Source organism: Orbicella faveolata, unplaced genomic scaffold (genome assembly GCF_042242905.1).
Source record: "Orbicella faveolata isolate gen_17 unplaced genomic scaffold, um_ofav_v1 contig_26, whole genome shotgun sequence".
Lineage (NCBI taxonomy): Eukaryota > Metazoa > Cnidaria > Anthozoa > Scleractinia > Merulinidae > Orbicella > Orbicella faveolata.
In genome coordinates, this window is record NW_028301554.1 from 4,452,667 (window position 1) to 4,479,394 (window position 26,728).

At 41.2% G+C, this 26,728-nt stretch overlaps 1 protein-coding gene and 3 pseudogenes across 4 annotated transcripts; 3 read left to right on the top strand and 1 right to left on the bottom strand.

Moving 5' to 3' along the window:
- The window catches only part of LOC149107735 (uncharacterized), a 190,004-nt pseudogene that overhangs the window by 25,974 nt on the left and 137,302 nt on the right, over positions 1 to 26,728 (top strand).
- On the top strand, positions 506 to 19,961 carry LOC149107737 (uncharacterized). 4 transcript variants are annotated; one of them, XM_089295851.1, is made up of 7 exons: positions 506 to 570; positions 2,052 to 2,128; positions 6,762 to 6,838; positions 7,072 to 7,136; positions 7,699 to 8,657; positions 11,350 to 15,085; positions 18,311 to 19,961. In XM_089295851.1, exon 6 carries the CDS (start codon positions 11,370 to 11,372, stop codon positions 15,069 to 15,071), a length of 3,702 nt encoding a protein of 1,233 aa, XP_089151977.1. In that variant the 5' UTR covers positions 506 to 570; positions 2,052 to 2,128; positions 6,762 to 6,838; positions 7,072 to 7,136; positions 7,699 to 8,657; positions 11,350 to 11,369; the 3' UTR covers positions 15,072 to 15,085; positions 18,311 to 19,961. The 4 variants fall into 4 exon arrangements, with proteins under 4 accessions (XP_089151977.1, XP_089151978.1, XP_089151976.1 ...); XM_089295852.1 differs by lacking the exon at positions 2,052 to 2,128; XM_089295850.1 differs by having other exon boundaries at positions 512 to 2,128.
- Positions 15,071 to 18,124, top strand: LOC149107738 (uncharacterized; annotated as a pseudogene).
- LOC149107739 (uncharacterized) lies at positions 19,336 to 25,780 on the bottom strand (annotated as a pseudogene).

A 26,728-nucleotide genomic window follows, 5' to 3' on the forward strand; every position in this document is an offset into this window, starting at 1 on the left:
AAACCCAATATGCTTTCAAACCTATTGGACTTTATCGTCAGTGTTTAGCAAGGAATGGTAAAAGAAGAAATGTAACTTACTTTTAAATGTTTTTAATTGATTGTTTTGCGCAACGTTTAAAACTCATTGCAATTTTAATTTGTTTTGACTTCCTATATATTGGACCTCCTATTGTCTTGCCGGGAAACCCCCCCAGTGTTGTTTCAGTGTCTATCACTTTTGTTTCCTTTTCATCAGAGGACAGACAAACTGAACACGATAAGTTTATAAACTGCAAGCTGTCCGTGATTGATATCGTTGGGTGCACATATAAGAAGTATAGCTGATTTTTAATACTTTAAATTGACACTGAGAGAGGTTTGCATGAATCGCGTGACTGATTTTCTTTTTGATGTAAGAGTTATTAGTGAGTTACGCGAAAATTTAAGTCACGCGAATAAATGTTTGGAAGCATCGTTTGCGTATTAATAATTTGTTAGACTTTCCCTTCTCTTCTCTTTTTCAGAGAGAAAGGTCTTGTTATAGACGCGTATTGAGTTTGGTTTCACTCTGTTCGACTCACCAATACCAGTGAGTATAAATCGAGATTTAAATAGCTTTGATTATCTTTGTTAGACTGAAATCTTTAAGTAAACTGTTCACAGTCGATCTACCTTTTGAACCCAAAGAAGGAACCCAGAATAATCTGTAAGCGTAATGTTGACGGCAATCACTAACTACTCCAAAGTCATGCAGTTAAAGACTAATCAAAACCAGTTGTAGTCAATGACGCTGTTGTGACTAAAAACCAAAACATGCGCGCGGTTGGGAAGCCGTTTTAAAACCTCTTGATTAGGTGTCACATCAGGGTTTCCAAGGTAGAAGTTCAGTCACTTAGTAGGCCTAATTTGCTGGGTTTTTTTGTTTTTTTTTTACCCGCATCCCGCCCATAAATATCAAATTTGTCGCGCATTTCCTGGTTGAAAGAAGCAGATTCCAAATCCGGTATCCCACATTACACATCCCTCCCGGATTTTCAGCTTTTCTCGCATCTCGCCAAACGTATGTTTTGGCACTCCAGAACATCGAAATAGATCTTCCATTCATGACGAGTATTATGATAATCAGTGTTCCTCGAAATATCTAGAACCCCTCAAGCGATTTTCGTAGTTTCGCTTTCCAAAGTAAGTTCCTCCGTGGTAAGTATAGCTCTAGCTAACTTTGCATCGTCTGGTTCCTATCTTAACCTGTTAGAATAATATAAAGCTCGATTATGATACTGAGCCAAGACATTCAGACAGTCATAAACTGAGGATTAATTACAAGCTGCATCCTTTGCTTCTACATAGCAACGTTTTTGGCGCTGTCAGTTCTGATATCTGTTGCCATCGAAAACGAGAGTTTGAAATCAATCAAATCGTACAAAGTACATTATAAAGTGAAAAGTGACGAAAACTTAATCCACGGTCTTTTATATTTTACAACAAAACGATGGCAAAAGTAGCTTTCATTAGTTGTCTTATTTCTCTTCAGAGCGAGTCAGTCTGTCCATTACAGGAACTGGTGTGGAATGTTAATTTTTGTTAATCAGCAAACACAGACTTAAATAGTAAACTGGAGTGGTTTCTAAGCCCGAGAAACTTCAAAGAGCAAACAAAGATGCTAAGATTTATGTTGAAAGGTCCAGGACTGTGAACGATCTTTCGATTTGCTATCATACACAGTGCATTAATGACTTAATTGAAACGTTCTATCGGTTGGTCAATAAGACAGAACTGAGTTAACTCCTATTGTTTTTATGCACGGTTAAACCAAAGAGTGAATAACAAGAGACAACAAAGAACTTTGTCTAGCTTGATAACCAGTTCACTGATTATTAGCTATGCTTAAAAACCCAATGTGCTCTAAAAGCTATTGGACTTTACCGTCAGTGTTTAGCAAGGAATGGGAATAGAAAAAATGTAACTTACCTTTAAATGTTTTTATTTGATTGTTTTGCGTAACGTTTAAAACTCATTGAAATTTTAATTTGTTTTGACTTCCTATATATTGAACCTCCTATTGTCTTGCAGGGAAACCCCACACAGTGTTGTTTCAGTTTCTATCACTTTGGTTTCGTTTTCATTACAAGACTGAGAAACTGAACGCGGTAAATTTATGAACTGCAAGCTGTCCGTGACTGATACCGTTGGATGCACATATAATAAGTATAGCTGATTTAAATCAACAAATTTTTAGAAAAGGATTTCCCTAAAAAAAATTGACGTAAGTAAAATTACATGACGTTTCGACGACTTCATGTCATTATTGTCGAATGAATAAATTAAAAATAACGGTTTCCATTGTTTTACTTGTCAAAGCAGGTTCCGCCGTGATAAGTACAGCTCTAGCTAACTTTGTATCGTCTGGTTCCTATTTTAAAGAGTTGTAGTAATAATATACAGCTTTATTATGATACTAAGCCACGACATTTAGACAATCACAAAGTGATGATTTATTGCAAGCTCCATCGTTTGCTTTTACATAGCAAAGTTTTTGGCTCTGTCAGACTGTTGTAAAAAGTACATTATAAAGTGAAAACTGAAGAAAAGTTAATTTACGGTCATCCATATTTAAAACAGATCGATGGCAAAAGTAGCTTTCATTAGTTGTCTTATTTCTCTTCAGAGCAAGTCAGCCTGTCTATGACAGGAAACGGCGTAAAATGTAAATTAATTTATCAGCAAACACAGAGTTTAATAGTAAACTGGAGTGGCTTTAAGACCAAGAAGCTTCAATAGAGCAAACAAAGATGCCAAGATTTATGTTGGGAGCTCCAGGACTATGAACAATCTTTCCACTGTGCATTAATTAGATAACCGAACGTTTCTGTTGCTAAATCTATAAGACAGCGCCAGTAGGCTGGTTGTCCAGCGGCACTCCGCTGCAGTCGGTCGGTCAGCGGCGTTCATTGTTGTATAAAAGCCCGCGCGATCAGTCTTCATTCGTCCGCCATCTTGGTTGTATCTAGTTCTCGTTACGGGGAGATTTCGCTTGCATTAAAGATAAAGCTTACAGTTCGTCGGGGCCTAGTGTGTATCCATTTAGACTACTGGCGTGGTGGCAGCGGTAAAGATTCGAATCGTCACGTTCCCGTCAGATCCAACGCACTTTATCGACAGATTCGTCGGGATTCCCGAGCAGCCAAGAGTCGGTTGTCTATATCGTCTTGTTCCGTAAGCTGCGATGTCTTCTAACAGAGCCCCCAAGCAGTGGTGCCTCTCAAAGAACGAAACTTTAACCTCCTTCAAGAGTTGGAAACAAAATCTTCTCTACACCTTGTCTCTGGACGCCAATTTCGCGCCATTTTTGGGCGAAGGGTCGTCGTGGCTGAAAAAGACTAGGGCGAGACCGTTACGCGGTTACACTGATGATGGGGAGTCGGTTCCAGCTGCTCGAAGGCGAACTGCTACCCAAAAGGTAAACATGCTCGAACTCATGCTAGGCCAGATTGCAAATTATTGCCCAATTATCTCTCGTAATACGATTGTCAAGAATTCTACTTGTATTGGGGACATATGGCAGACAATTAGACTTCATTTCGGATTCCAGACTACTGGGGGTCACTTTTTAGACCTGGATGACATTCTTTTGAACCTCGATGAGCGCCCGGAAGATCTTTTCCAGCGTCTTATGGCTCTTGTGGAGGACAGTTTAATTAAACCTTACACCTTGCTCCACCACGGTTCTGTTCTTGAGGAGGAAGAGGAATTGTCACCGACGATAGAGAATTTTGTTATTTTAACGTGGCTGAGATTGATTAACCCTGCTTTACCTAGACTTGTTAAACAACGATATGGAACTGAACTTCGGTCTCGTACTTTGGCGTCCTTAAAGCCTGAGATCTCCCGGGCGCTGAACTCACTCCTTGATGAAATCCGTTCTGCTGAAGACACAAAAGTCATACGTACAGGAGCCTCATTTGCCACTCAGAACTCCTCTTTTCGGAGGGGTACACCGACCTACAGTAAGTCGTCTGCGAGGTTCCTGGGACGCTCCTCTCAAAAGGCGAAAGAATGCCCCCTCTGTAAACAAGCTGGCCGCGCTTCTCACAACCACTTTTTAAGCGAATGTGGGTTCCTTCCTGAACAGGACCGTTTGTACCTTCTGAAAGCTCGTCAGATTGTTTCAATTCTGGGTGACGACAGCGTTGAGTTAGACCTTTTGTCAAGTAATGTTGACCCGCCGCGTCATCAGAATCTGGTTGAGCAGAGTGATCCATTTACGTCTGATGCATCCAGGAGGGTCCTCGTACGTCACTCCCCGTACATTGACACGTTTTTCGGCCATCATCAGGCTAGAGTCATCATTGACAGCAGCGCCACAGGTAACATGTTCAGGCTGTCCGCTGTACAGAGGCTCGGTGCAGAGATTTGGCACAGTTCACAGTCAGCTCATCAAGCGGATGGCTCCTCTCCTTTGAAAGTCCTGGGGGAACTTCGCCTGAGCCTCACCCGTTTCAGTTGTCTATCCAATCTGAATGCGCGGACTTACGTCGAACGCATGCCCACCTAATACAAGGGACTCGTCCTTCCAAGAAGCTTACTAACATTAAGGACGTGAAAAGGTACTTGTCTGTCGCCTCTATCTCCAGTGATGGCCTCTTAGTCGTGAAAAAGACTGAGCCTTTGGCTCCTTCGCGTGATTGTATCGTAGTGCCCAGACAGGTCTTAGATGGTTTACTAACCGCCCTACACCTCAGGTTGTCTCATCCACCGTGTCTCCAGCTTAAGAAAGTTGTCAGCCGCTACTTTTACGCCCTTGACCTAGACAAGGCCATAGAGCGCGTTTCTCTTGGTTGTCATCCTTGCGCTGCACTTCGCCACGTCCCCCACGCTGTTATAGAACAGTCAACTTCTGATCCTCCAGCAGCAGTGGGTGTCTCCTTCGCAGCCGATATCCTGAGGCATTCTCGCCAACTTATTTTGGTGCTCCGAGAGTGCGTTACCTCCTATACTTCGACCCTCCTCGTGGTAGACGAGAAGCATGGGACCTTACGCGATGGGTTAATCCAATTATGCGTCGGCCTGCGACCCCTTGATGGGCCTAACGCTGTCATTCGGTGTGATCCAGCGCCCGCCTTCAGAGCTCTCGTGAATGACCAAGTCCTATTGCAAGACAAGATTAGCCTTGAGATAGGCCGCGTGAAGAATCAGAACAAGAACCCTGTCGCTGAAAAAGCAATCCAAGAGTTGGAACACGAACTCCAGCGGTTGCAACCGGAAGGTGGCCCTGTCTCTCCTAGGACTCTGTCCGTAGTCACTGCCCACCTGAACTCAAGAATCCGCTGCCACGGCCTATCCTCTAGAGAAATGTGGACTCAGAGAGATCGGTTTACCAACTCTCAGATTCCCCTAACAGATCAGGCGCTAATACGCGAGCAGCATCTACAAAGACTGGTAAACCATCCCCACAGTGAAACGTCGAAAGCCCCGCGTAGTGACTTTCGCAGCTCTCCTTCAATAACTGTTGGTGACTTAGTTTACCTCTACTGTGATCGTAGTAAGTCCCAAAGTCGTGACCGATACCTCGTTGTCTTAGTGGACGGTGAGTGGTGCAATGTTCGCAAGTTTGTTGGCTCACAGCTACGAAACGTTTCGTACCGTGTGAAGAAGAATGAGTGCTATAAGGTCGCTCCCATCCGAGTACACACGTCCTGGCGCCCCAGTGAAGAAGAGTCCAGCGACTGCGATCTTGACATCGGTGTCAACCAGAACCCTCCTATTGATGATGGAGGACTTCCTAACGACGAGGAACCTTCCCCAGAAAGCCCCCGTTACCTCTACCTGCCCCAGGGATCCCTATCGAGTTCTCGCCCCCATCTTCCGCTTTTGTCCCGGCAGAAGATGTCCCGAGATACGGAGAGGATAGCCAACCCGTTTCGCCGGATGACGTCGAGGTTATAGCTGCCCCCTCTCCAAGTGTTAGCCCTGCAGTGAACAAACGTCCAACTCGGCAACGGCGTCTCTCGCAACGTCTTCAGGACTATGTAGTAGAGTTGAAGTAGCCCGGTCGATTCTAATCCTTTAGCCGTAGCCGGACAATTCTTGACATTTAGCTGTCTCTCAACATTTGCTTAGTTTTTTTTTTCCTCTTATCTGGTCCGAAACTTTAAGACTGCACTTCATACAGTACATTTCTCGTACATAACCTGTCTGTGTATTTCATACCGACTTATCGCCTAGTGTTTCTTTGTTTGCATGCTTATTTGTTTAAGAAGGGAAAAAAGAAGCCACGCCAGTAGGCTGGTTGTCCAGCGGCACTCCGCTGCAGTCGGTCGGTCAGCGGCGTTCATTGTTGTATAAAAGCCCGCGCGATCAGTCTTCATTCGTCCGCCATCTTGGTTGTATCTAGTTCTCGTTACGGGGAGATTTCGCTTGCATTAAAGATAAAGCTTACAGTTCGTCGGGGCCTAGTGTGTGTCCATTTAGACTACTGGCGCAGAGCTGAGTTAACAGCTATTGTGTTTTATGCACGGCTAAGCTCAAGAGCGAGCGAACACATACAACAGAGAACTTTGTCTCCCTTGATAACCATCTCGGTGATTATTAGCTATTGTCAAAGACTCAGTATGCTCAAAAAGCTATTGGACTTTACCGTCAGTGTTTAGCAAGTAATAGGAATAGAAAAAAAAACAGTAACTTACTTTCGAATATTTTACTTTATGGGTTTGCACGACGTTTAAAACTTATTTCGATATTAATTTGCTTTGACTTCCTATTGGACCTCCCATTGTCTTGCAGGGAAACTCCCTCAGTATTGTTTCAGTTTTGGTCACTTTTGGTTTCATTTTCATCAGAAGACTGAGAAACTGAACACGGTAAGTTTATAAACTGTAAGCTGCCTGTTACTGATAGCGTTGGGTGCACATATACCAAGTAGAGCTGATTTTTAATACTTTAAATTTACACTGAGAGAGGTTTGTCTGAATTGCGCGACTGCTTTTCCTTTTGTTTTCAAAGCAGCTATTAGTGAGTCACGCGAATAATTGTTTGGAAGCATCGTTTGAGCAGTGATAGTTTGCTTAACTTTTCCTTCTCTTGTACCTTTCAGAGGAAAAGGTCTTGTCATTGGCGCTTATCTATTTTGGTTTCATTCTGGTCGACTCATCAAATCCTGTGAGTATAAATCAATATGTTAATAGCTTTGTTATTAATAGTAGACTGAAATCATTAAGTAAACTGTTTACAGTCGATCTACTTTTTAAACGAAAAGAAAGTACCTGGGACAATTTGTCACCGTAACGTCGACTAAAATGGCTAACTACTTTTAACTCTCACGTCATGTAGTTAAAAGATTAAGCAAAACCAGTTGTCGTTAACAACGCTTGTGTGACCGAAACGCGATTGACAAGCTCTTTTAAAAACTCCTTTTCTTTAACTCATCAGTGTTTGCAAACAATCTTGAACATGAGGTAAATTATTTTGTTCAGTTACTGAGTAACCGTAATCTGCTGTTTTTTTATCTTACATCCCGTCCCTTAATATCAAATTTATCTCGCATTTCCTGGTTGAAAAGAACACAAGCTGCTCAGGCCCAGTTATCTTTATCCCAAAACCCGCATCCCGCATTCCACATCCCGCCGGATTTTCAGTTCATCATGCATCCCGCTAAGCTTATGTTTTGACAATCCAGAAACTCCGAATACATCTTTTATGCAGTGTTTCCTGCAATATCTAGAAACCCTCAGGCGGTTTTCGCAGGTTCACTTTCCAAAGCAAGTTCCCCCGTGGTAAGTACAGCTCTGGCTAACTTTGAATCGTCTAGTTTCTATCTTAACCAGTTAGAATAATATATATGCATAGCTCAATTATGATAGCCACGACATTCAGGCAACCACTTAGTGAGGATTAATCGCAAACTCAATCGTTTCCTGTAAGAACGGGGACGTTTTTGGCTGTGCGAACTGATATTACTACCATGAGCAGTCTGCAGAAGGAAATCAGTGAAATCCTACAAAGTAAGTTACGAAATGATCACTCATAGATAATAAATATGAAGAATTACAACAGACCTATGGCAAAAGCCCTGCTTCTTTACTAGTCTTATTTGTCCTCAGACAAGGCAGCCAGTTTCTATGATAGGAAGGCGAGGAATGTAAATTCTATTCGACGCATTTTCAGTGGACGGGAATAGTTTTGAAGCCCGAAAAGCTTTAAAAGGGCAAAGAAAGATGCCAAGATTCATGCATATATATGTTGGAAGGTCCACGACTCTAGATATTCTTTCGTTTTACCATCATACGCTATGCATAAGTCACATAACCGAACCGTTTCAGTTGAGTTACATAGTCTTTGAAACAGAAATAATTATGTAATGTGTTTTATGCATAGTTAAGGCCAAAATGAGGAAAAACAAACATACAACGAAGAACTTTGTCGGGCTTCATAATCATTTCAATCAATAATTAACTATGGTCAACATTGCGATATGGTTTGAAAGGCATTGGCCTCTACTGTCAGTCTTTAATAATAAAACAGAGATAGCAAAAAATGTTACATACTTTTGAAATAGTGATTAAACTCGATTGTTTAGCACAACGATTGAAACTTTTTCAATTCCAATTTGCATTTGCTCTTGTTTTTCAGATTCTATCACTTTTGATTCAATTTCGTCCGAGGATCGAGAGACTGAACACGGTAAGGTTATTAACTCCAAACTGTTGGTGACTAATACCGTGTCATCCACATATAATATGTATATGTCAGCGATGTTTAATACTTTTAATTTACACTGGAAGAGATTTGCATCAATGAATATCGCGTAACTTTTGTTTTTTTTTAGTTTTTGGGCACTATTTAGAAGTCACGCGAATAATAAAGTCACATAAATGATTGACTGCAAGAACCGTTGGTAGAAAAATCAAACTTCTTAACTTTTCCCTGTTAATTATCTTGACAGGAAAATCTCCCGTTATAGGCCCATATTGGTTTTTGTTTTCATTCTGGCGACTCAGTAAAAGTGTTGAGTGCAAATCAGTGTTAACTTTGTTCCTCGGGCTTCTGTAGGAAGCCCGAGTCATAAAATGCAAACGTTTTGGTTGCCAAAAGGAAGTCATGGTCCAAGGCGTTCCATGCCCAGACCATGGAAACTGGGTACGAGAAAGGCGACATTGCTCGCTCTTCGTGACAGAACGCGGTGTTTTACGAAGAACGTTTTGGTTAGAATCGCGCCTTATACGTTCATCTCGCATACAACGATGTCGATTGTTTTCGGAAAGGGTCGGTCCACGATTAATATTGCTTGAAAGCCAGCCAGGTAAGCAAAGGTCAGACTCGAAACGTTCTCGTGAGGTAACAACTGAGCCGATCGCGGTATGAGTTCAAACTACGAAAACACTGACAAAAAATAGGCAGTCAATGACTGCATGTGGCTACTGTTGTTATTGTTTAGAACATTTCAGTAAAATTCATATTGCAATAAAACGAGCTAAATACGAAAACCTTTTTGGACTGGTAGCTCATCAAAAACATGCGATTTGTTTCTTGCGAAATATGTCGATCTCCAAATTTATAAAGATAAGACTTTTTGTAACTTGAATTAAATATCTTACCTCCAAGTTAGCTGGCTCTCTAGTAGGGTGCAGGAAAAAAAATAACGTGTGATGTTTGAGGCAAATTGTGCGGGAAAATTAGAACTTCTATTGTGCGGGGAATTGTGCGAGATTATTGACGAACCAATGTTTTTGCCAAGTCCTAAGGAAAATCTGCATTGACGATAGTTTAGCCAGATTTATTTCACTGGTGGTCCACATATATTTAGCAGTCTTAGAAATCGTCAATTCTTTTAGAAAACTGCGTCTGACTGCTTACGAAAATCATGTTGCGTCACATCAACTAGACAAGTATGAAACCAAATTAAATAGAAAAGCAGAATGCCGGATCTGCCCTTATAAATGAGTTCCTTTTTGAAAATACTCCTGCCTTGTTTCAATAAAAATTGTACGTTAAATATGTCTTCATAAACTGCGTTAAAGGGCGCAAATGTTCGGAAGTTATCCGCAAAAAACACAACTTAACAGTTTATGCAAATTAAGTGCAATGCAATTTGCGCCTTGCCTTAGGACTGATGTTTTCGCGAAGGAGTTTATCTATTCGCTCTCCAAAGAAGATAAGACTCTTGAAAAGGGTTAAAGATCGCAACACGGCAAAGATGTTCAGCTTCACAATTCACTCGGATCGCCACGACTAGTAAATGAACTTCGTAAAATTTCTGCTAGCATGTACAATGTAATCGCCATAAGTTGTAACTAAAAAGACCTGGGAAATTCTTTGCAAACAAGTTCTCCCTAAATGCGTAGAATGCTGTGATGCATTCTTAAACGAAAATGGTTTAAACTCACAACTTGCGACTGGATTAGGAGGATACTCAACGAAGCAACTTGAATAGTAAATATCTAAGCGAAACTGTCGTGCTAAAATACCCTGATTCTTTTGTTTCCATTGTGTCCAATACGCGTATTAAATTCGTAAAGTACGATTTGATACTGCGATACGAAGCCCGAGTAAACGCTCTAAGAGCGTCTAGTTATTCAAAGTTGGTTGAAATCGCTTTACTTTATCAACGGAAAGAAAGAACACTGGAAAGTTTTTGCGAATTCGATGATCGAAAAAAAACAGGGAACATTGATCAGTCCAATCATCATCATCATTTCAGCAAAGTAGAACAAAACTGGAAATAGTCACACATCAGACATATGCTTTTGGCATATATTGGACTAATTAACCTTTAAATGCGAGACTGTGCTCGGTTTTGTTCAGTGTATAGCGCTTTTACTGATCTGATTTAATATACTCGGACACTTTGAAATGGATTCATGAGTGTGCCAGAGGAAACTAAGTTGACTTTGTGGCTGCCTTTGCTACTAATGATGTTTAGATTTTGATATTGGCCTTAATTTGGTTTTTATTGTTGGTTTGCGTTTGTTCAGTACTGCTTCTTCTTTGTCCCTTCTTTTGGAATGGGTGTAGCGTTACAATATAATTACCCTTTTAGTTCCCTAAATTTCGTGAGCATCTTGTTTCTATGATTAAAGCGCTCATTCCGATCAGTCTAGTCTCAATTTAATTTGCATACGAAACCAGGCGTCATATGTGGTTAAGTTTCTTGTCTCGTCCTTGCTCAGGTAATACGACTCCAAAACAGAACAGCTCTGACTGCTCTGAGAGATAGGCAGGTGAAGTTGTAATTGCGTCTTGAGTGCGCGCAAAAGCGCCAAAAGTGCAAATTTTTCTCGACTTTTGTCCATGATTTTAGCAAGAGAATATTTTTAGCAACAGAATATTATTACTCTAATTAACTAGAAAGCTTGATTTGTGTTATTGTTATTAGGGTACATAGAGGAGGACGCCATGAACAACATATACGACGTTTTACAAGCCATCTTTATTGGCTTGGTTGTTGCTAATTTCCTTCTCAACACTGGTCGTGCTCTAAAAGGCATTGAGGTCTGCCAGGAATGTTTGATCTTCCTAAATGATAAAGAGCGAAAAACGAAAGGAGAAGTTTTCAATTTACTTTATATTGGTATCCATGTGACAATCTTCATGGCGTACTGTCTTGTCCTTGATCACACAAAAGCACTAATCTACGGCAGAAAACTTCTTGACATTTTCCGCGAGCGTGGCAAAAAAGATGAAGAAGGGAATCTTACTGTAAAACTGGCCGACATATATCGACAGCAGTATAAATACCTAGAAGCAAGAGAACTTTATCAGAAAGCGATTAATATCACGAAAGAAATGAAAGACAGAAAGAATGAAGCATACATTGATGAAAATGTTGGAATTATATCTTATTACCTTGGTGACTACGACATAGCTAAAGAATATCTTGAGAAAGCCCTTGCCATCACATTGCAACTTGGTGACAAAAAGAGAGAGGCAACAGTTTACGCAAACTTAGGAACTGTGTTTACATCTCTTAGTGAATATGACAAGGCTAAAGAATATCTTCAGAAAGCACTTGTTATCAAAATGCAAATTGGTGACAAACAGGGAGAAGCTAGCTCGTACGGAAACTTAGGAACTGTGTTTACATCTCTTGGTGAATATGACAAGGCTAAAGAATATCTTGAGAAAGCAATTGCCATCAGAATGCAAATTGGGGACAAACAGGGAGAATCAGCAGATTACGGAAACTTAGCAACTGTGTTCACATCTCTTGGTGAATATGACAAGGCTAAAGAATATCTTGAGAAAGCACTTGTTGTCATAATGCAAATTGGTGACAAACAGGGAGAAGCCAGCTCGTACGGAAACTTAGGAACTGTGTTTACATCTCTTGGTGAATATGACAAGGCTAAAGAATATCTTGAGAAAGCACTTGCCATCAGAATGCAAATTGCTGACAAACGGGGAGAAGCAGTAGATTACGCAAACTTAGGAACTGTGTTCAAATCTCTTGGTGAATATGACAAGGCTAAAGAATATCTTGAGAAAGCACTTGCCATGACAATACAAATTGGTGACAAACAGGGAGAAGCTAGCTCGTACGGAAACTTAGGAACTGTGTTTACATCTCTTGGTGAATATGACAAGGCTAAAGAATATCTTGAGAAAGCACTTGTCATCAGAAGACGAATTGGTGACAAAAAGGGACAATCAGCAGATTACGGAAACTTAGGAGCTGTGTTTACATCTCTTGGTGAATATGACAAGGCAAAAGAATATCTTGAGAAAGCACTTGCCATCAAAATACAAATTGGTGACAAAAAGGGAGAAGCCAGCTCGTACGGAAACTTAGGAACTATGTTTACATTTCTTGGTGAATATGACAAGGCAAAAGAATATTTTGAAAAAGCACTTGCCATGAAAATACAAATTGGTGACAAAGAGGGAGAAGCCAGCTCGTACGGAAACTTAGGAACTGTGTTTACATCTCTTGGTGAATATGACAAGGCTAAAGAATATCTTGAGAAAGCACTTGTCATCAGAATACAAATTGGTGACAAAGATGGAGAAGCCAGCTCGTACGGAAACTTAGGAACTGTGTTTACATCTCTTGGTGAATATGACAAGGCTAAAGAATATCTTGAAAAAGCACTTGTCATCAGAATACAAATTGGTGACAAAGATGGAGAAGCAGCAGATTACGGAAACTTAGGAACTGTGTTCAGATCTCTTGGTGAATATGACAAAGCTAAAGAATATCTTGAGAAAGCACTTGTTATCAGAATACAAATTGGTGACAAAAAGGGAGAAGCCAGCTTGTACGGAAACTTAGGAACTGTGTTTACATCTCTTGGTGAATATGACAAGGCTAAAGAATATCTTGAGAAAGCACTTGTCATCAGAATACAAATTGGTGACAAAGATGGAGAAGCCAGCTCGTACGGAAAGTTAGGAACTGTGTTTACCTTTCTTGGTGAATATGACAAGGCAAAAGAATATCTTGAAAAAGCACTTGCCATGAGAATACAAATTGGTGACAAAGAGGGGGAAGCAGGAGATTACGGAAACTTAGGAACCGTGTTTACCTTTCTTGGTGAATATATCATGGCTGAAGATTATATTCAGAAGGCACTGTCAATTACTCGAGACATTAAGGACTTAGACAAAGAGTTTCAAAGTCTTTGTCTTCTTACAGAGGTGAAGTTATCCCAATACAAGATCCGGGAAGCGTTCGACTGTCTGTTTCTGAGTATGGATAAAAGCGAATCTTTACGACGTTTTTTAGGGGACAACGACGATTTTAAGGTATCGTCTTCAGATGTTCGCAATTTTCCCTACCGGAATCTAAGTGCATTCCTTTGTTTTGGGGCAAATCCGAACCATGCCCTTTATGTTCTAGAGTTGGCACGGGCTAGAGCATTAGCAGACTTGATGGCAACTCAGTATTCTGTTGAAAGCTACATCTCAGCTGATCCGCAATCGTGGATTGGTATTGAAAATATTATGAAAAAAGAAAGCAACTCTTCTTGTCTGTACATTTCTTATCATGATCATGATCTGTTCTTCTGGGTTCTCAAGACAAGTGGAATCATTCATTTCCGAAGAATAACAGTAGATGAGAAGGTAGTTGGTGCCGGACTAGTTGGCAAGTTGGCTGATTTCTTCGCTACAAGCTTTCGAAGCTTTGGTATTGTACCGGAGGAAGATTGCGAAGATCGATCCTTAAATGACGTTCAGAGTCTCGCAGCATTGAGACTTATAGAGCAAGAAGATGAAGAAAGTGGAAACTCCGAATCGAGCTTTTCCTTGTACTACAGAATGTTAATCAGTCCGGTAGCTGATCTACTTGAGGAGCCGGAGCTCATTGTTGTTCCTGATCGCTGCTTAAACCAAGTTCCCTTTCCAGCGTTAAAGGATGAAGGCGGGAGGTATTTATCAGAGAAATTTAGAATCCGCATCGTTCCTTCTTTGACGACTCTCAAGCTCATTCAGGACAGTCCTGCAGAATATCACAGTCAGACTGGTGCTCTGATAGTGGGGGATCCAGCAGTCGGTACGGTCTTTTACAAAGGAGAGAAAATGACCTTGCGTAGGTTACCCTGTGCATTAAAGGAAGCAGTAATGATTGGACGACTGCTAGGTGTTCAACCTTTGTTAGGACAGCACGCAACTAAGCAGGTGATACTTGACAGGTTACATTCAGTGAGTCTGATCCATTTTGCAGCCCATGGTAATGCTGACCGAGGAGAAATTGCCCTTTCCCCGGTACGCCTTCCTAACAGGATTTCAGCTGAAGAAGATTACCTATTGATGATGTCTGACATTGCAAAAGTTCAACTGCGAGCTAAACTGGTGGTACTTAGCTGCTGTCATAGTGCACGTGGGCAGATTAGAGCCGAAGGAGTCATTGGGATCGCTCGAGCGTTCTTGGGATCCGGTGCACGGTCCGTTTTGGTGGCTCTATGGGCCATAAGTGACGAGGCAACAGAGCAGCTGATGCTTCATTTCTACAAACATCTTGTTCGTGGTAAGAGTGCCAGTGAATCTCTTCACCAGGCCATGAAGTGGATGAGAGGTAACGGCTTTGACATGGTTTCCGCGTGGGCGCCGTTTATGCTGATTGGAGATAACGTGACATTTGACTTTGGAAAACAAGAATAAGTTTCCTTAAAGAGGTACTATGATGAAAATCGCATCTTTCCTATTTAATAAGTAGTTCCTTAGAAATCGATTTTGAAATAAAAACTAGCGCTAAAATTTCACAACGTCTCGATCTCTCTTAGGTCATTTTCAAGTGAGTAAAATTTCCAAGTTAGCATAAATATGTTAAACAACAAGTTATAATAGATAAAATGGCGAAAGCTAAAATGTGATAAAATATGTGAAAAAGAGAAGGAAACATGTATGAACAAGTGGACGCTGTAGCTATGGGAACACCACTGGGTTCCCTCATAACAAACGCCTTTACGTGCTAAATCAAGATACAGCTAGAAATATCTTCTACAAACGCTTTGTAGATGATACACTCAGCGCGATGTCGGAACCGTAAGCAGCCTCAGAATTTCTGGAGAGATTAAACAAGAGTCATCCCTCTATCGATTTTACAATGGAGCTCGAAGAAAATGCAGGCTTCCCTTTCTCTGATGTTATCAGGAATGGCTGCCGCCTAGACACCACGGTCTCCAGAAAACAGACGGCCAAAGGACTTTTGCAACACTACCACAGCCACGTTGACGCCAGATACAAACAGTAACTGCTGAACACCAAGCTTAACCGTACGTTTCAACTCTCGTCTACGTGGAAGTTTTTTCACGAGGAATGTGAACGACGAAAACGGATCTTCTCCCGACTGCGCTATCCTGACGACCTTGCACAGTCAACCACTCGCAGATTCATTGAAACAAAAGTGTCCAAGGAGTCACATACCCGAGTGGCTGATAAAAGAGAAGCCCCAATCAGAATCGTGGGTCCCTACAAGGACCAGAAATCTGCAAACGTAGTACGCAAACAGCTGGCTGACCTCAGTCGGAAGATCAACGCAGATATTAGCCCAGGTTACACAAGTAGAAAGATCAAGGATGAAATTAAGGTCAAGGGAGACAAACCGCCTCTTGTGAGTCAACAATGCGTGGTGTATTCATTTCAGTGTGGCCTGTGTGATGCAGGCTATGTCGGCTACACGTGTCGACACCTACACCAACGAATTGAAGAACACAAAGGTTCTGTAATCGGAAACCACCTCAGAGAGCAGCACGATGTGGAGCCAGAAGACATCCCACAGAGCTTTCGAATCTTAAGAAAGTGTCAGAACAAATTTGATTGCCTTATTTTTGAAATGCTTTTTTTACCAAGGAACTGAAATCAACGCTAAACAAACAGTGCGATTCAATTCGCGCCAAATTATTTGTTTCAAGCAAGTCTTGCTAAGATTATTTTATTTTTCCATCGTATATTTTTAACACTTTTTCACATATTTTATCACATTTTAGCGTTCGCCATTTTTATCTCTTATAACTTGTTTTTTAACATATTTATGCTAACTTACAAATTTTACTCACTTGAAAATGACCTCGGAGAGGTCAAAACGTCGTGACTTTTTAGCGCTAGTTTTCCTATTTAAGTCATTTTAAAACATAGACAAGTAGTCTGTAGGAAAAGAAAAACTCTGTTTACTATTTTCAATTATTTCTTATCGTTCCAGATATATTCAAGTTTTTAAAATATGCAGACTAACTAAGCGATGACGTCATAAACTCAACCGGATCTTGTTTAAATATTATAAACAAAGATATGTCAGCCAATTTGAATCAGAAATGTTTAATTCTCGGTAGTACGATTCCAGTAGAGGTGCTCCATATTATGAAAATAAGATTTTGTTACCATGGCAACATACTGGGTTCCAGACCTCCCCGATATTAAAGACTTTTCTGGCCACCTTTAGCGTTCTGTATTGATATTTGCCAAGGGTACCTTATCTGAATGATCCAGCAAGCATATAAATATGTTAGGTCAGTTTATGGCCTTGTTTAATGTTTTTCAAGCTGAAAATCATTAAAATATCGAAATTAGGTTCGAGGGGACTTGGAAAGAGTGAGTTGCTGTGGGAATCAAAAGTTTTATAGCCGTAGGTATGTTGCATGTAGGAATAATAGCCTACCAAGTTTCAATGGTTTCTCCTGCAAATTGACCGAGATAGCTCTATTCTTGGCTTGCACGTGACGTCATCATTTTCTCAAATCGAAAACTAAAGAGCCACCAAAGTTGTTATCCTCATCAGGCATAAGAGGGCGAACATTTATATCTGTTTACAACTTTTCAGCTAGTAGCCTGCTTCGTCTGGAAACCAGTGCATTTTGAATTTCAGAGTTATGTTGGTGCGTGACATAAAGCTACCAACGCGTTTCTCGAAAAATATATACTTATCTCGTGATTTTTAGCCTATTCAGAAGTTAAAGTATTAGAAAAAGTGCTTATGTAAATGCTTGTCTTTGTCAGTACAGATAATCAGTCGCCTTAATAGCCAAAGTAAGTTCCACGTGTTTACCCTATTTTCCGGCCGCCATGTTGGTGTCCCACGGAGGTACATCAACATGGCGGCTCCATACTGGACTCTAAAAATTTGTGCAAAATATTTCGTCAAATATTTGAAGTTTAGGAAAACGCGCAGACTTAAATCTTGGACAAGTGTCTTTTTATCAATCTCCTATAACATCACAAATTCTTAACTTTATCCGCTAAATGGTTTTCGCATTACGTTTAAATTGCGTGACGGTGCAAGCCAAGAATTTATACACTTCATGTAGCATTTGGCTGAGTGTATGACATCATCATCCCTCTCATTTGCATATTTTACGCAATTTTCAAACTTAAATATCTCCTGAACCAATGCAAATATTTACAAACGGTCAACGAGTTTTTAATTTCTCGTAGAATTCTACTTGATCAGAGAGTGTGCCGTATCAGTGTTTAAGCGTAATCTAGACGATGCTCTACTTAACATATAATGTTGTTGAAAGTGATTTACTGGCATTTTTTCAATTATACCTTTGAGCTATAAAAACGCGCAAAAGCTCACAAAACTATTGGAGTCGCACTCTGAATGCCTGTGTGGGCAATCACACTACCAAATTTTCCCAGCACTGAGGCAGACACTTGAGTATGCTAAAAATCAACACAGAGCTACCACTAATAACATATCACGTTATTTTGCTAAAGCTGGTCCATTGTGTACTCCTCTCGAGGAAAACAAAAATCCGCTTTCTTAAAGAAAGAAGAAATTTTATACCTTGGTTATATTGGGAATACCTTTGACCTGTTTTATATGAGGGAGTAAATCGTTTTATTTGGCGAGCATATCTCAGTCAGGGATAAAGTGATTCTTTATGTTTCTACTTTTGCAGGCTTGCCTTGCACCAGCGTCATACCCAATGTCTGACATTGAAATCTAAGATAGCGCCCAGCTGTTCCCTGAATACAGACACAGTTTGAATCAATGGGACGCTTTAATTTTTGCAAGGAGTAACTCCGTGACAAGGCTGGTTAATGAGAAACGAAAGTAGTAGTAAAGGATCAGTTGTGACGAAAGGTTTTTCCTGCAAGCACTGTAAATTTCGGACTAAACGGACACTTGAACTGACAACTGGGGGAATCTAACTCTGGAGAGCACTGCTTACCTGCGGGAACGGAAATTCGTCACGATTTCCTGGTACACGAGGATCTACTTCAATAGTCTTCACTACGGACGTCGAGGAAGAGACATAACTTGGTCCGACAATAGTTTAATCGTAATCCATGTAATTGATCTAATCGAAAGAGCTTTACAAACGTACTTGCTTATATATCATCCTTAACACGTGAAGTGTTTACAATATGATAATGCAACCTCTAGCGTACAATACGAGCGGAAAGTACTTAAGACTGAGTTTGCCAGAGGACCAGGCAGGGGTGATACATGCCATCTCTTCAATTTGGATGAAACTTTGCCAGATTGAAGGGACCACCAAACAAGTCTAAAAGACAAAGTGGGCCGGCTCTGCGATTTTTCCCTTGGGAGTTAGACCCCCCCCCCCCCCTTTCCACTGGTTTTTTGCCTCAAATCCCAAAAATTGCATTAAAATAAGCATCAAATTTAGACTCCACTCCTGGTTACAGAATACAATGAATTTTATTGCCATTTCACACAAATAAGGATTGGACCTATCTTAGTTCACAACACGAGTTTCAAGGGATTTGAAGAGACAGGTGCCAATCAAGAGTTGTCATTGCATACCTATGTAACGCAAGATTTAGCAATGAGGCAAATTAGCTAGAATTCTGACTCAAATATCACGTAAGTCCAACTTTCTTTTTTAAAACTAATTTTACCAAGGTTAAGAGCCACTCTTGGCCTGATGAAATTACTAATAAAATTTTTGGGATCTGTTAGTTTTTGGTCACAAAGGTTGTTCAATCAACGTGACAAAAGACCAGTTTTAACAAAGAGAGAAGGGAGAAATCTAAGGAAATTAGATATTATAGAATCAATTAATTAACGTTGTTCCTACATTAATGACATCAACAGTGTCTTTGAATATTATTTTTGGCTATTGAAGGTAACTGAACGCAAAAGTCCTCGCAATAATCTTTAAAATAACAGTGTATCACGAGCATAACACCTGAATTCTATTCGTATGATCGAAATATGGGAATGAACTGCCGTGATATTTAGATTCTAAAGCATTGAGGTGTTAGATGCGAGTTTAACAGAGCATATCTTGTTGTTTAGATTGCTCTTAAAACCCTGTTCAATCATCGCAGGCCAAGAGCTTGACCTTGCAGTTTGTCAATGTCAACACTTAAGTCACACTCTCGGCAGACGAACTCTATTCCATTCTGAGTTCAAAAAAACCTTGAATTATCAGGCATGCAAATTAATCTTGTGTAACGCCGTAGATAGAGTCCACCACGATTACATGAGCCCAGAAAGTTGGTCAGCGGTTTTATCAACTGGAGTAAGCAAAGACAATTTTTCATGTACCACAATACGTAAAGAGAGCACTCTGATTAACTCAACGTCTACCATTTGCCCTATTTTCCTACTCAGATACCTCCTCTGGTTGGAAAATCTGTCGAAGTCGATGGAGCTCTCCAATGAACAAAATCATCATTTGCGTGCGGATGATGCAAATTTCTCGTCTTGCACGTGCGTGCATACTTTGGCTACCGTATAACTTCATTACTTTTGAGCAATTATGAAAGTACGTTTTTCTTCTGAACGTTTCTATTCTGAATTAGCAACAACAAAGTTGTACCTTATAGCAAAACCATTTTAAATAATCATGTCTGCGAGTAATAAGATGCTTGAAGAACTTTGCAATCAGCTGAGCCAAAAGAGGATTTAGCTGAGGTTCCCTTCGACCTGGCGCCCGCACAAGCGCACATGGCCGCATACACGTTAGCAACGCCTCCGCTCTGCTCAAACATTTTGAATTTTTCTGGGCACTCGACCTAGAAACTAGACTCGCTCTGGGCTATTCGTGACTGTTTAGCAAGCTCCCACGTACATGCATAACTGACGCTACATTGCTGCGAAATAAATAATTTGCTTTTTTTTTTACAAGACTGCCTAATCCTGATTCTCCTGGAAGGACAGTAAGAAGTAGTAGAGGCAATATTACATATGTAATTAACTTATTCGTTGTATCATAATTCCAGCTGCCTTCAAATTTCAAGCCTGGTTGAGATCTCTTCTGCCTCTGCAACAAAGTCCTCCTCTATGGCTAGTCGGCCACTTCTGTACATCACAGACAATCTGCTGAAGTACCTAGCTATTTGGTCAGCAACAAGCCACTCTTCTTTATTGAACATTTTCCTGCCATTACCATCACGCAGAGTTTTAATCTTGCTGCACACATCCACAGCACTTTGCTTTCTCCCTGTCTCCTCGCCTTCCAGGAATGTTCTTTTTGGATATGTCTTCACCTTCTCGGAAAAGCGAGTTGCTCTTCGTGATGTTTTCAGAGCCCATCCTTTAGCAATTTCACATGCGGGATCAGCACAGGCCGTTTGGGAGCTCGACCCTGTTTCTTTGTGTATGTAGCTTCCAGACACCTCCTTGCACGTCTCGGCTCATTTTCTCTTGATGCTTTCATAGGTAGTTTCTCTCTCTAATCTCACAAGGCGTTTTCCAACGTCCATGTGTTTCAGCAGATTTACAAAAGACTGATATGTATTTGTGCATCCCTCCTCGGGGAAAGCGAAATAAACTCTCGTAGCCTCGACATTTGGCAGCTTTTCTTCAACAGATTGTGCGGTGTTAGGCTGAAGCTGTCGGTGCTCACCTCTCAAAGTCGTGGATCTAAAAGCACCAGCCTCCTCTCGCAGTACACTGAAGGGCTGCTGAAACGCTTACCTGGGCCCACATCATAAGCCCTCCACACTCGCAGACCTCCAGACTCAAAACTAAAATTATTCAAAGACTGAATCCCAGACATTGTGTGCTTCTTCATGGTCTGGATTGACTCTTGAACCTTAACGACTGCTGCCTGGCACCCTTTAACCCCGCCCTAGGGATCGATCACAGCCTTCATATCACTAGCACTTTTAATGTCATGACCTTCATTTATGTAACGCCGCAAATGGCTCTTCAGTGTGGCAATTCGTCGGTCACAGACGTCCTTTCCAGCCTGCGGATCGCTGAAATCATATCTGAGTATTGTAATGCCTGGGCGCTCTCCAAGGGTAGGAAGAGAGAGGATTAGATAAGCACAATGGTAACATCCTGCATTATCGCTGCGCAAAAATGCCTCTTGAATGTTTGGGTTTGCTGCTTTCAGTGTCGTCAGTGTGCGTTCTATGATTGAAGCGACTGCGAACCAGTTTTTAACGCAATCCTCAAACAAATGGATGTAAGTTCGGGCCTGGAACACAAGGAAAATAACACAGTTAGCTCTAAAATAACTAGAAACAACAGTAATATGTGTACAGTACAGTTTGACATACATCCCAGACCCTTTTGTTAATCCGGCTCTGACAGTTAGGATGTTGCCCTGCCTAAGGGACTACTCTGTTAGATTGACGGGGGTGCTCATCGTTCATTTTCATGTGCCGTCGATCGGTACCGCTAAAGTGACAGGGTTAGAGTTATCACGGCACGTTTTTAGGTAAAAGTGGAAAAATTCAGCACCTATTTGTTACTCAACTATTTGAAATTTTAAGTTTATGTGGGCATTTTTATTGCTTTAGAAATGTCAGTGTCAGCTGATACGTTCTCATAGAATTGGTACCCATTAGGGGTTGAAATGTGTTTGGGCCACGCCCATAAAACGGGATTAGGGCATCGTTTCTAACGCGTCTTTTTGCTACATGCATTTTCTAAATTATAGCAAAACTCAATTTTGAAGTAATTACCTCAATGTCATAACAATCGCTTCTTGTCACTGCAACTGTCACATGCCACGATTTGCCCTTTTTGCCAAACCAGTCACGCTGGGTTTCTCGAAAGCTGGATGGCCCAATCCATTATCAGGAGAACCTGTCGTGGTGACAGATTATCGATGATGTCTCTCTTCGCAGAATCCTGGTGAGCCGCTCTAAGGATGTGAGCTTTCCATTCGTCAAGTTTAGGGAGAGCTGAGTCTACATCGTGTATGATTTCTTCTTTCAGATCACTACCGCTTGACAACAAAACAACACAAAAAACGAATCTTACCAAAGTGTACAATGCAAATAAAAACAGGAACGAAAATGACTACCAACCGACAAGTCCTTACCTATAGAAAACAGTAGGAGACGATAACGACATTTGTAGATCCACAACAGCATTCCTGTAATTATCACATCTGTCACAGACTATGTTGTGCTCATGGTCGCAGTGCCCTTGGTAATCGGGGTCATCGGTGCTCAGCGCGTACACACTGCAGTGATCAGCGCAGGGATCAGCTCTAGACACGTGAATTTTAGAGTCTGTCTTAAGATAGGTTTTTGACGACTTTAGACGGACACTGATGTCTCTTGCTGTTCGCTCACACAAACCTGAAAAATGGGACAGATATACATGAGTGTGCTATAGTCTTGATTTACACTGCATTTATTTTTTCAAACATGTATTATGGGTTCTAAGAAGCATATTTTTAATAGTGAGACATACATACCCAATGTGCAAAGTTTATTAGTTGCCTCATCCAGAGTACTGAATGCTGTTACTCCATCGGTTTGTGTGCTGTCCAATCCAGCTAACGATTTCTTCTGGGAAGCAGCGCATATCTGGGCAAAGCAGTTGAGAAATAATTATCGATAAAAAGCCAGATAGTTTGTTCACACAATTCGTCCAGTTAGTAGACTGATAAGATCTTAGCGAGCCCCAAAACCTGTCCACGTAACCATTTCTTAAAAATGAATTATTTATATCGAATCCTTTTCGTAGAGACAGAATCAAAGACGTAAACATGTTCAGGGGATGAAACTAGACATATTCGTCCTCGTTACCTTGAGGATGCTCAACAGGGTTGATCTTCCCATGGGTTCGAATGCAGACTCAGAGCAGTATGACTGGTACAAATGAGTAAGACGGGATGCCACAAATGTCCTCACCACATTTGGAATTTCTATTGTCTTACCATCTGACAGCCTTAGGGTCTTCGTCCCGTAGGCTACGTCCTGGAGAAAGGAGGGGCTTGAAATAAAATCAAGAAAGTGATCCACTTTAACTGGATCACGCCTGCATCGCTGCAAAACGGGGGGTTCAATGTGGCCTGGGCTAGTACGGAAAGTGTGTTTTCTGGCCTCATCTATCCTCCACAAGGCCAAACCTGGAATAAAGCTCAGTAACTCTGTCTTAGAGTAATCGGCCACAAAGACAGAGAGAATTTGCTGTCTGGTATACCAATTTGTAGCTTTATTGTATGGGGTGACAAGCCTGGAACGCAATGTTTTCTCAGGGAGGTTCACGTCCGAGTCGGTGGAATGGCTTTACGCCTCTAGCACTTGCTGGAGAAGCCATGTAGACTGCTCTGGGGCTATAGCATCTAGACTCACCTCGACAACTTGCATTCCTTTTCGCTCGTAATAGCGTGTAGTGGATGATGACACACCTTCCGCGTTTGTGTTGAGCTGAGATCGTACTGGGCTCACTCTACCATCAGCTTGTCTTAGAAAATTGTTGAGAGAATGAAGTTTCATTTGTATCTGTGGCGTTGCCTGCCATTCCATTGATGTTTCTATGGCCGTTGAGGATTCTTGTGAGCCAGAGGAAAATACATCTGAGCCATCATCACTTAGCAGGGCTTCACCTGTACGCAAGGGCAACCCCTTACAGGATTTGGTTTCTCGCTGAAATTAGAGAATAGCAAGAGTGTCTCAAGTACTTCTCCAACAAAGGGGAAAATGATTCTTCATGGAAAAGCTAATTAGCACTGATTCTTCTTTAATGTTAGGAACCTCAGCGGAAGCCTGATTGGTTTTCTGGGAAACATTTCTTTAGACTATGAATCTACAAATAGCTACGGATCTTTCCTTATTTTATAACTGACCACCTTACGTTTAAAAAGTCAGGAACACTAAACTTCCGTTGCAGCATATGTTTGTGTTGCATTCGACTACCCTTGACAGGACAAGGCTCAATTCTAGAATTTACCAGATTGTGTGTATCTTCACGGCTAGTAGAGGTTATATGGTTTAGCTTTTTCCTAACGATTCCGGCGTTTAGTGTCCAGGCCCCAGCTTGCGTCCCCAAACTCACCAAATTGGGTAACCAGACTAATTAGGCTGCAGCTGTACACCAAGAACGGAATGTCAGTGTTCTTATTTGTAGTACCTTAGTGAGTGTGCTTACGAATATCTAATTAATAACTCGTAGGTAAATGATCAATAACTCAGTGCAATGTTCGATGACATTGTATCTGGCAAGCTTCCGGTAAGGTTTCCTTGGGGAAACAGATGAAGTAACTTAAACTCTGCAGTGAGTGTTGCGTTGGTTATGTGCACCTTATTCACAGCTGGAGTGCGCTGCCTTTTGAATTGTTTTAAAGATCCTATCGACAAAGCAGCAATGCGAAACATACCTCCAGCTGACTTCCAGAATCACTCGATGCGTGCAGTTGTTAAGTGAGGAACTCGTGTATGGGTTCTGGGGATCTAGTGAACTATTCAGATTACGTTACAGCTGGCTCTTCAGATTGCAACGTGAACGAATTTTCACCTGGGTTCACGACTCGTACAGCGGCAAGGTGATCATTTCTACAAAGTTTGCAAACTCCTGTAAACAGTCAAACATTAAGTAAATACAACATACGCGAATTTTGAAAAATGTACAGTGATTAACACATTTTCTTGAATATCCTTTCGCTCAAATAACGCCCACCCCCCCAAAAGAAAATGAGTCCTTGCGCGATCAAAACTACTGGACTCACTTATGACGACGATACATTTTTATGTATTTGCGTTACGCTTTGAGTTCCCATGGTTCTTGTCAGAGATCATCTTGTTCATTGCCCTCTTCCTGGCTGTAGCTAACCCTCTGATATAGGGATAATGAGAAATAATTGCATCCCTTGAATAATAGCCCCTTTTGGGCCAAACAAATATCACTCAGGGCGACCAACATGGTACATCTGTTCATTTGCATAATTTAGCGGCCTCGTAACAAGATCTGTAAGTTGGAAACTACTCCTGATCCTAGTTAAGAAAAATTTTCCGTTTTATTCTAGATTTCGGCTTTGATCCATGATCCCATCGATGTGATTCCTGATCTTGAGCCTGGATTTACTGATTCCAGACTACACAAACTTTGATGCCAAGCGAACGATACGTGGGTAGCACTCTCTACAATGGACTAGTTTAGGAGGATTCAGCTTGAAATGGGTACTATTTTAAGATCTGAATGATGATTCATAAAAAGGAACGGTTTGTACTTCGGGTGTAGCCTCCTATGCAGACATTCTTTGAGCTCGTCTCGCAATCTTCCTTCTCCCCGTTGTAGGGGACGAAGATTACTTGACGAGCCCAAAGAACGTCTGCGTAGGAGGCTACGTCCGAAGTTCAAACCGGTCCTTTTTTCATAAATCATCATTCAGATCTTAAAATGGCAACCTCCCCAATAAAACTCTCTTGATTACTTCCTATCCCCACCCACCCCTCACTCAGGTTACGCCCCCGACATAATGTTTGAACCAAGGGCATCATGAAATTTTAAAATGCGGTAGGCAAGTATACATTCCTCCCTTACCTGCTCCGATTGGAACGAGTGTGTTCCACTTTGACATGATTTCTTTGCTCATCTCCAACGTCGCTCCCCTCTCTGGCTTGCCCTTGCGATTCCCATGAAGAGGATACGCACATTTTTAATAATTAGGTAATTATTATTAGCTGCAAATTTTTATGTAAACTAGATTACATCTTGATAAATTAATAAAGATGGTGAATTTTAAGTTCGGTACTGAAATGTGAAGGTGAATTAATCAACATGACACGAGCGTGGGACAAAAAAAAAATTCTGAGTCCCGAACAGGACTCGAACATGACACGAGCGAGTTGATTAATTCACCTTCATATTTCATTACCGAGCTTAAAATTCACCATCTTTATTAACTTATCACTACTCACGATGAATTCGATAGCGTTGATCCTAGCAGTATTCAGGACACCTATCATATATGAACTCAGTTAAATGACCTTGCTCTCTATGAGTTCTCGTAGCTCAGTGGATAGAGCGCCCGCCCGGTGTTTGGGAGGTCATGGGATCTATTCCTGTCGGGGACTCAGAATTTTTCTTTGTCCCACGCTCGTGTCATGTTGATTAATTCACCTTCACATTTCATTACCGAGCTTAAAATTCACCATCT